Source organism: Cupressus sempervirens, chromosome 5 (assembly GCF_028749045.1).
Source record: "Cupressus sempervirens isolate cs-2001-9-10 chromosome 5, ASM2874904v1, whole genome shotgun sequence".
Classification (NCBI taxonomy): Eukaryota; Viridiplantae; Streptophyta; class Pinopsida; order Cupressales; family Cupressaceae; genus Cupressus; species Cupressus sempervirens.
In genome coordinates this window covers 236,033,961-236,044,961 of record NC_143122.1, presented here as the reverse complement: position 1 = coordinate 236,044,961, position 11,001 = coordinate 236,033,961, and the positions used below count along the sequence as shown (strand labels likewise).

Sequence of the window (11,001 nt, the reverse complement as noted above, 5' to 3'; positions counted from 1 at the left end):
TGACACCAAAAACCTATGAGAAATCTCTTGGTTGTAACCATTTATGCCCTCCACATAGGATGTTATTTCCCTCTTTCCATAGTATTCCAAACCTTGGAATCAGTTTTGAATTCCTTGCAATTATCAGGTTCAATTTCATGAAGTTCCCTGCTCATCATAGCTTGTAGAAACTATCTTTCACAGGAAACACCTGACCAAAATACCAAAAACCACCCAAACTAAAAAATATCAAATGTTCGACATTGCAAAGAAGAAAACTTCACTATAATTTTAAAAGATAGAGCTCACAAAAGGAAGTATCAAAGATGAGCCAACCCCAAAGACAATAAAATAGGTAAGAAATGACAAGATTATTTCCCATTAAATGCATTGAAATCTTTATTTGATTTGACAATATCCTGCATGATCACCACAAGAGCATCTAAGGGAGTAGACTGCATGTCTTCCTATATTTTTATGTGATTGGTATACTTTCCTAGGGAAGCGATACCATCAGTGACATTATTTACCTCTCAATACATGTGATGGCATGTCACCTCATCCATTGTTGCAACTGAAACTTAGCTTATTTATGATTTCTTTTACAATCCATCCCACATCAACTTTATTATTCAATCTATTGATCACATTCAATGCATCCCCTTCCACACTAACTTTCTTGAAACCTTTTCCAATCACCAAATTGACACCATGGAAAGGGGCTACCATTTCTACCACATATGCTATTTGAGTACCTAAAATGACTATATACACAACCATAAACATCCCTCTGGAATTCCTAATGAGGCCACCCCTTCCTTCCTAACCTAGGTTACCAAGTAAATGAGCTAGTGAAGTTTAATTTGAAACCAACTAGGATTGGGGGGCCAATTTTATGTTTTTGCTTAACCCAATTGTACGAGTTTTGAATTTTTTAAAACATTCTACAAGATTGCATCTTCTTGAAATATCTCAATCCCACGAACCCAAAGGGTACCATGCCCTGAGGGATGAATAGTCCTCATATTTTCCTTGATCTTGTGAATAAAGGCATGGATCATAGAATTAACATCTTTTTTTTATCTTTAATGATACAATTCTTTCTTTCTTTCCAAATAGACCATCTTCTTGTTGGAAATTTGATTGAAAATGAGTACTATCAAAGATGGAGATTGTTGCAAAAAGAAGGAAGATTGTTGTTAAAGAATGTTTCAATCATTATTTTGTCATTGATCTCAAACCTACTATTTGTTGGAATTATAATTACTTATAAGATCTAAGTACTATCACTTAGTTGATTGATGAAGAGGATTTAGTCAAAAAGATGTAACAAAAGTACCTAAGGGAAAGGTTGAGTTATGGTTTTGTAACGAAGTGCAAGGATTAGTTAAGACAATGGTAAAATGATGTATTGATAACATAATTGAAGATATAGAGGCTGGCCACACTTAGAAACACAGGAAGAATAAGTTACAAAAAAGATGTTTGCAAAGATTAACTAAAGTTCATTAGTGAGTGCCGAGGCAGCTAGTTCGAGTCGAGCAAATTTTTAGTTAGTGCTTAGCAAATACAAAATCTAGTGTGTGCTGAGTGATATAGAAGGAGCCAAGTGTGTTCAGGTGCCAGGAAAAGTAATAGGTGTCGAGCATTAGTAAAACTTAGTGAATGCCGAGTGAATCCACAATAGGTGCCAAGCATCAGTAAAACTTAGTGGATGCCAAGTAACACAGTATGTGCCGAGCACCAAAATTTCAATAGTGTCGAGCTGCTGCATTATTCGAAAAGTCAAAGATTCGCCAGATTTGAGCTGACAAGTTTGTTACCTTGAATTTTTTGAACCAGATGGAGATAAGGATGATGAGCTAGTGGCATAGAATTTTATGTAAACCTTTTTTGAGTGAATTCAAGAGGATTCTTCATAATGTTTCTTCATACCTAATCTATTTGAACTGGATTTAAAGGAGGGGAGAATCGAGCAGGGAAAACAATTGCAGACTTCTATTTAAGGAGTCATAGGCTGAGAAGCTAGAGTTGTTGGTGTGCCAAATTGCAAAGTGGTTGAAGGGTGTCAAGGAGAAGGCATCAAGGAGAAGGAAGAATAGAGCATAGAGACTCTACTTCAATAAGTGGTCATATAGGAGATTGCACTGGTACATCAAGCATGAAGTCTCAAGGAGACAATGCTTGAAAGTAGGACAAGCTATCAGAGCTACAGAGACTAAAAGCCAGGCAAATTGTGAAGAGTTTAATAGAGATCCGAAATTTGCAAGATAAGTTGTGAATTGTAATCAGGTCAAAAGTCTTTGTTGTTACTTTCTAACAATTGTGCAAGCTAGGGTAAAATCCTATGGACTTAGGTTGGTTTAACAACCATTTGTAAATCCTTTAATAGGGGGATATTCCAAGAGAATATTTTGAAGTCCTCTAACTAGGCCCACTTCTAACAGGGTGGATAAATTCTTTAACCAGATCACATTTAACAGTGTGTTGTAGCCTTTAATAGGGTATGCCTTTTATAGGGCATCACTTCAGAAGAGTGAGAATTGAGTAGCATGTTACTAGTGGTTTTTCCCAAATTGGATTTCCATGTAAATCACTGTGTTATGTGTTGATCTTTCATGTGTTATGCTTGCATGTTGATTTACAATAGCTTGCTAAGTAGGAAAGTTTAAGCTTGGATGTATGAACAATTTAATAGGCTCACTTTACTTGATGAAAATTTTTTAATTGGACATGTGGACCTTGAATAACTGATTCACCCCCCCTGTTAGTTATTCTAAAGCATTTCTAACACTTCCATATAGACGAGAATGCCACTTGACTTCTTTAGTAAAAATGATGATTGGTGGGAGGAATCCCTGAATCGGTCACCTCTTTGGGGTTATTAGCTCAACACCAATGGTAATTACACAAGGTCGAGGTGCGTTGCTTCATTTCCCAAGTAAAAGGGCACAAGAACAAAACATGGGAAATATTTTCTCCTTCTTGTTCAGACAACATGTACTTGTTAACTAAATGGAAACCTCTTTTTGCAAGTTATCCAAGATGATGGTTTTCCTATGACAAATTGCCCACCAATTTTTATTTATTTTGTGAAGAGCCTTCATCTACCATAATATTCCCCAATCAAACTCTTGAGGCCATTAGGGCGTAAGAAGACCGAAACCCATTTTCATAGTGTAAAATCCTAAGTTGGAATTCTTCCATATCAAGTTCTCCTTTTGATCCAATCTATGGAACTTGAGGGATGAGAGAGTTTGATTGAGCTAAACAAAAATCCCTTTAAGACCATTCCCACCCCAATTATTGTTAATCTTCCATTAGAGAGGAACAACAGAAGAATCCTAATAATCACTAACCTTATTTCTTAGATGCCCAGCCAACACATTCTTTTATGTTGGGAATATCGAGTAGAAATCTAGAGGAGGTTGGTTGACCTAGGGATCCAACTGGAAATCCACATCATTACCATTCATAATTTTCTAGAAACAACCTTAGGTTAAGAGCAAGGTGAATTTTTGAAGGTTGTTCCATATATTAGAACCTATCTATTGGGAGATTTTAAGAAGGATTGAACCCTTGCAACTTTGTAAATATTTCTCCCTCATAATTTTAACCCATTCCACTCTAGATTTCATAATATTCCATTTGATTTTCATTACCAAAGCAATGTTAAGAAGATGGATATCTGTGACATAGAGACCTCACTAATCCTTGGGGGAGCAAACTATCTCCTAATTTACAAGAGAGAGGAGCTTCTTCTCCTCTAGACCCTCCCCAAAAAACCCTATATCTGAATGTTAAAAAGAAGTTAAATATTTTATATATTATAATTGTAATTGAAAAAATGGATAAAACATTAAAAACAGGTACATAATTTAGTCACATCCAGTGCATTTGGTGGGATGGCCCACTAAGCACGGGGTGAAATAAATGTCCACATATAGTTTGTGACTAAATTGAATCGCACCATTGACATTTTCATTGCGGATCTTTCATTGCGTAAGGGTTTGCTCATGTTATTAATTAATCCACATAAAAACAAATCAATCCCATTGGGTTTCTGTTGGCTTCCTAAGCAAAGACTTGCATCTTTGATCCTCTTTCTGCCGATTCTTTCTTTTTCTTCTTGTTTGAAAATTAAGATATCAATTTCGGGTTTATATATGAAATGAATTCAGTCCATTCATGTATGACGCAGCGACATAATTCGGTAAAAGAATAATGGACATTTCTATTTACTACTCCATATCTCGTCATGAATTACGTAGAGCTGAAAATGCCATCCATGTAAATCAATTACCAAACGTCTTTTCTTATCAAAATCAATGGTTTCTCTATATATGTGACATTGGTTTGCAGGTTAATCAGTCTGTTGTGAATTGATTTGGTTTGGGATAAAGTTCTTAGATTCCTCATTGCTGACATGTCACAGGCATAGTTCTTACGTTTCTTTTATTTTCTCGCTAATATGAAATTTATAAAAAAAATTCTGGCTATTAGAGATTGATGTTCTTTTATGTTGGTCTGTTAGATTTATGTCGTAACTGATGGATTTTAGTTTTTGAGATGCAGACTGTGGTTCTAAAGGTGGGTATGTCATGCCAAGGATGCGTTGGAGCTGCGAAGAGAGTTCTTGATAAAATGGAAGGTAATTTTTCAATGGCACAATTCTTTTGTGAGGTTGTTTTGATTAGATAAAACAGGTAATACTTAAAGTTATTCTATTAAAACAATGAATTTTATTATTAATTAGACTGGAAAAAGGGACAATTAATGATTTTTAGGAAAGAAGAAGGGAAGAATAATATATGCTTTTCATTGTTACAGATATTAATTGCTGAGAATTTTTCTATTTTCTGTATATATTTATATATATGATAGATTAATTATTATTATTTGTTAGATTCAAGTAGACTTGAATCCAAAGTTTCTTAGATGAAAAGGATCACAATTTACCATTATATTGTAGATTGTTGCCTGAATCAAATCAGTTTTATTAGAATGTATTTATGATTTATAATTTTACAAAATCAATAATAAAATGATCTCTAAAGTTGAACCAGAAACATTTCATTAGAATTCTTTATAGGTAATTTTTCAACAATATAATTTTTATATTATTTTTAACATAAAAAACCAAAAGAATCTTAACTCTAGCAATTGTTCAATAAGGTAAAAGAGACGAGTTTTATCATCAGTGAAACTCGAAAAAGCAAGGACAACCTATCCTATAAACCACCTGGTAATTTTTAATTTTTTTTTGTAATAGTCATAATTGATGAGAATTTGATATATATATATATATATATATATATATATAAAACTTGCGGATCACATATATAACTAACTTGTTTGAATACATATAGTATTAGATTATGATACTGAAAAGATTCAATATATTTGAAATATAGGGGTGGAGACATATGATGTAGATTTGCAAGAGAAGAAGGTCACAGTTAAAGGGAATGTGAAGGCTGAAGATGTTCTGCAAACCGTGTCTAAGACTGGAAAGACAACTACCTTCTGGCATGTTCAAGAGAACATCGTTGCATCTACAGGACAAGTTTCCCAGTAAATGCTTATGATTATATATTTATGAAGAATTTACAGTTGTAAACTATTTATCCTCATCATAATATTGTGCAATATATTAAGTTACCTATAAGTCTACATTACAGCTTTTACTTTCCTTTTGTTAATGGAGATTTTCAGTAAATAAAATTTTGTTTGCCCCCCTTAATTCTTCACATTCTCAATCCCTCTTTACAATATTTTAAAGAAGGAAATGTACATAGATTTTTTTGTCAAAAGATATCTTTTGATTGTTGAGCCAATTGATGTTTCAGAACAACCTTTAATAATTAAAATGGATTAATATAAAACCTTCAATGAACATGAGAAGTAACTCTTCATATCTACTATAACCTTTTCCTATCTTAATTAATTATTTTCTAAATAACATATTAAATTTTGTATAGGGATTGTTTTAATTTAGAGAAACTTTTGTATTAAATATAAGGAGATAAAAAAATAAAGTATCACCAAAGAGTTTCAAAAATTACAAGAGATGAAGCCTCCAACTGAGAGTATTTAAGAGTATAATAGTCCAACAAATAAAAGTAAAGGAATGACTAATGAAGTAGGTCCTAATGAGTATCCACCCATGCCATCCATCCCATACTACCTTCCATCCAGACAACATTCTTCTAATTTTGAATTTGATTGAGCAGGAGGATCATGTTGCCAATAGTGTCTTTGTTGGTCCTCCTAATTTCTTTATTAAATTTCTTGATGGTTTTCTTGAGAAGATTGATGTTCTCCATATGCCTCCTCCAAATGTGACCATATATGAGCTTGGTCGCGAAGAAGGTGGTGTATCTAGTTTTGAGCATCCTTTTGAATTTATCTTTATCCATTTTCATAGTATTATGAACCTACAATTTTTTTTTAAATGAGTGAGACTTCGAAAACACTTAATAAGAACCCTAGGAGTGTTTTGAAATCTTTCCTCTTTCTTGCATTTCCAAATCTGCCATAAAATGTTAGAAGAAAGAATGTTCCAAAAAATATTAGTGTCCTTTTTAATCCTATCAATATGACTAGTAATAATTTCAAAATTATTAAACTTGGTAGACATACAGATACCAAACATGAGCCAGACCTCTTTAGCAAAGTTGCAATCAAAGAAAATACATCTCCCCATTTTTAGGGTTCTACAAATATTCCAATAATGCATCTAGAATTAACAACCATTTAAAACATTCAATCTTAGGATCAATCATGCTTTTCTAAAGTTTGTCAAAGTATTTCTTCCAAGAGGGGACATCAAGATCAGTATACCACACTTTATTAACATGACTGATGATGGATTCATTATAATCAATAAAAATGTATATTTTTTTGGCTTTAGGCTTGGTTATAATGGTTCCATCTGACCATTTAATGTTTAAAAATTTGTTAGAGTCAACATGGTAGAGAGAAGGAATGTCTTTGCAGGCTTTGATGAGCATATTATATACCTTCTTTTAAGACAAGTGGATGTTAAATCTATGCTTTAGCTCATGCCACATAATGAGCCTGTCAGTTTCAAAGATATAATCAAGTTGAGTGATCCTAATGGTAGACAAATGCTTGTTAGAGCATCCTTGCGAGAGGGCTAGGAGCTTAGCAGCTAGCTGTAGTTTCCAGCAAATGGATCTTTCACCATAGATCTGCTTATTATCACAAAAGTTATTATTCATGATGTAAGGTTTGAAATGGTTCCAAGATTTCCAAATGGATTTAAAAACAACAAAGTCTTAAATCACAATAGGAAAGTTGCCACAAATCAAGTCACAAAAGTTAAGTTTTTCCAGAATTTAGCATTCTTGGGGAATCCTCCGTCAATGTTACTTTTGACAAGAACTTTCCAAGGATCATCCCTATCCTAGGAGTGGAAGTTCCATTCGGAGGCAAGAGCTAAGCCACTAGTTTTAAGGGTTTTCAACCCTAAACCTACAAGGAGCTTGTCAATATGACACCACTCCCATTTAACAACATGAAGCTTCTTGTTACCTTTGCCTACCCGACCAGGGGTAGTCCTGATGGCCTTTTGAATTTCAAGGATCTAGTAATTGCTGAACATCCAATTAGAGGCATAATAAATATTGTAAGAAGAGAGGATTTTTTGACAGACATGAACTTTACCAGCTAGAGATAAAGATCATTTGTGCCATTTATTTAACTTCTTGATGATTGTTTTCTTAACCCAAAGCCACACGTCTTTAAGAAAAGGCTCTATAGAGAAGGGAATGTCAAGATACCTAACAATCTTGTGTTTTTTATGAATAACATGATATTTACAAGCTTATAACATTTGGAAGACCAAGAGTCACAACTTAGAATCCACACAAATATAACCAAAATGTCCCTCTTGAGATTTAAATCAAGAATCTCCACAATGAAAAATCATTGCTTCAACCAATTAAACTAAACACCTAATTTTATATATTAAAAGTAGAGAATTATTTATTTTTATAAAAATTCATTAAAACTTTTTTTTACAATCAAATAATATATAAAAATAAACTTAGACGAATGTTTATTTCAAAATTTTATAATATTTATGACTAAAATAGAAATTTGAACTTGTTCAAATATAATTCTTAAAATTTATGGAAATAACATTGAACACATTAATAATATCAAACTATTTTAACATTTAATTTTTTAAAATATTAATGTAAGCTAAATATTAAAAAAAAGACCCTCTCTAAGATAGACCTAGAAAGAGTACTTAGTGATCCTTTTTACTAGAAATATGAATACAAATTAATCTTGATTGAACTTCAAAATAGTAGTTGATTGTTAGAAGAGGTTTATTGGTATTTTCTAATTTATTTCTCTAAAAACCATTTAAATAATAACCACTTCTTATATTCAAGAACCTTGGATCAAATCCCAACAAAGAATAATCCATCCTAACTTTAGATCCTTCTTCACTTTTGGTTTTGCAAGACAAAGAGGGGTAGTGGGCTATGACAATACTAGCTGATGGGTTTCAAAAATATTTATGGTATTCAGTAACAATTTCTAGAAGTGATTGTGTTCAAGTTTTTGCATCAACATTTGGATCACACTTTGTAGACTAGAGTAGGGGCAAAGGGGTTGAAAAGAAGAATAAGAAAGTGAGGCCAAAAAGTCAAGGACAAAAAGGGAAGAGGGGACAAAATAAAATGAAAAAATGGAACCAAAGGAAAACTTTATATTTTTAAATTTTAAATATAAAAGAAAAAGAAGAGAAGCAATAAAAACAAAAGACAAGAAAGAAACAAGAGAACCAATTAGAGAAAAGAGAGAAAGATCACAAAAAATAAAAATAAAAGCCAATAAAATATATAAAGACTAGGAAAAAATTAAGATAATAAAATAATTAAAGAAAAATATGTATCTAAAATCACAAATGATAAAGAGACCAAGACATGTTACTAAAAATATACCAACAAAAATATTGTCATTTATTAAATTGAAAAAATGTTAAATGCTCCATTGTTTTGGCTATTTTCTTCAACCAATTTTGTCTTTTTTATTATCATGTTTTGAGAACATGAAACCCTACATTAACTTATCAAATATTTTTTTTAAATGTTGTTTCTTGATTTAGATCTATTTTTAAATGAAGAAATTTATTGCCTTTTCGCTAGGACCTTATTAGGGCTATAGATTCAAACTACAACATGAAATTTACAAATTCTTTGTAGATTAACTTAAAATCAAACGCGTTCATGAAACTAATGCCTTACACTAATTTTCCCTTTTGGAAATCCTAATATAATGCTACTCTTATTTTCTTAATGCTACATCAAAAAATCCCTTTATACAATCTAACAATATTTTAAAGTATTTTCCTTATTAAAAAAAACAAAATGAACATATTCCACAAAGACACCGTAGAGATGAGACATGTGAAGTGTATCCATTTTATCTTAAAGAGTTGTATATAAAATATTGTGGTGACATTTAAAATATCTAAATTATGAAGATTTATTTATTCAGATCATGAATAAGCACTATAAATTATTATGTATATGCAACATAATTGTTGGAATTCTTTAGAATAAGTGAGAGGTGGCTGGGGTGTGGGTGGAGGTGAATCAATTACCCAAGGTCTAGATGTACAAATAAAACTTTTCAATGCTTAGTAGACCATACCCATAAAACCTTATTATGCATGCATCCATTAGATCATACAAGACTAAAACTTTGTAGGTTACTGTCCTAGGTCAAAACAACTTTGCAAAAATGTAATTATGAAACATAATAGATTCAATAACACATTTGACACATGGATTTTACATGGAAACCCAATTTGGGAAAAGCCGCCAGTAACATGCTACTAATTCTCACTCTTCTGAAGTGATGCCCTATGAAAGCCTAACCTTGTTAAAGGTTACAATATACATTATTAAATGTGACTTGGTTAAATGATTTCAATCACCATGTTAGGAGTGAAACTTTTTAGAGGAATTTATATCATTTACTTGGAATGTCACTCGATTAAAGGATTTACCAATGACTGTTAGGTCAACTTTAATCCAAAGGATTTACCCTAGAGTGATACAATGATTATAAAGTAACAGTAAGGCTTGATCTAATAAAAAATTACAACTCACTTGCAGATTACAAATCTCTATTTCAGTACTCCATTTTTCTTGGCTTCCACACACATCAACTTTGATAGCTTGTTCACACTTCAAGAATTCATACTGTTAAGCCTTCTTGCTTTGCATGCCATTTGTAGTCTCTTCTATTCAGCCACTGAATGAAGCAATACCCTAGACTCCTTATATTCCATAGGTTCTCACACATGAAAATCTTTTCTTTTGATTAGCTCTCTCTATAAATAGAGATTTGGAATCTTTTTTCACTTAACCACAATCGTCAATTTTAGGGTTAGGTAGGATACAATGAATCTATCCACTTTTCCATTTGGTTCCTCTAGAAACTTTTTCTTTAATCTACCTTGATTTTGTCACAAAATGGTTTACCTTGAATTTTGTGCCACCAACTCATTATAGTTATCTTTCATACGCGTCGCATAATTCAAGAAAGCAAAATAGTTAGCTTAGATTTGTGAAATCTATGTTTTAACATGAATAGTAGTACTTGACATCAATATGCTATTACTCAACATCCATACTATTCTTCCACTCATCTTCCACTAGTTTACTTGGCAAACAGTAAAGTTTACTAATGCTCGACATTAACTAAAGTTTGCTCAGCTTATATTATATTCACTTAGCATACATTAAATCTTCACTTTTCTTAGCTCCAACTAATTTTCTACTTAGCTTGTACTAACTTCCCTCGGCACCTACTATGCACTCGATCAAGCTTGGGAGACACAATTCATCTTACTTGTTCTTCTAGAATTAATCAATGTATCCAATCTTTGCAGCCTTAAGTAGATAAACAATAGACAATATCATCACTGTCTTAACTAATCTTTGTACACCTATTTCATACCATTACTCAACCTTT

The 11,001-nt window shown here is 32.3% G+C and overlaps 1 protein-coding gene across 1 annotated transcript; it reads left to right on the top strand.

Annotated features, from left to right (window-relative positions):
* Positions 1-4,395: 4,395 nt before the first annotated feature.
* LOC149555365 (copper transport protein ATX1-like) lies at positions 4,396-5,638 on the top strand. The gene is made up of 2 exons (XM_089833618.1): positions 4,396-4,630; positions 5,394-5,638. The coding sequence occupies exons 1-2, from the start codon at positions 4,549-4,551 to the stop codon at positions 5,555-5,557; spliced, it is 246 nt and encodes an 81-aa protein (XP_089689744.1). The 5' UTR covers positions 4,396-4,548; the 3' UTR covers positions 5,558-5,638.
* The last annotated feature ends 5,363 nt before the right edge of the window (positions 5,639-11,001 follow it).

What these genes read in the sequence shown, in the direction of transcription:
- LOC149555365 (XM_089833618.1), top strand. Translation starts at nt 4,549, where the DNA reads ATGCAGACTGTGGTTCTAAAGGTGGGTATGTCATGCCAAGGATGCGTT. An exon ending in AGTTCTTGATAAAATGGAAG is followed by an intron (nt 4,631 to 5,393) that starts GTAATTTTTCAA and finishes TTTGAAATATAG; the next exon opens with GGGTGGAGACATATGATGTA.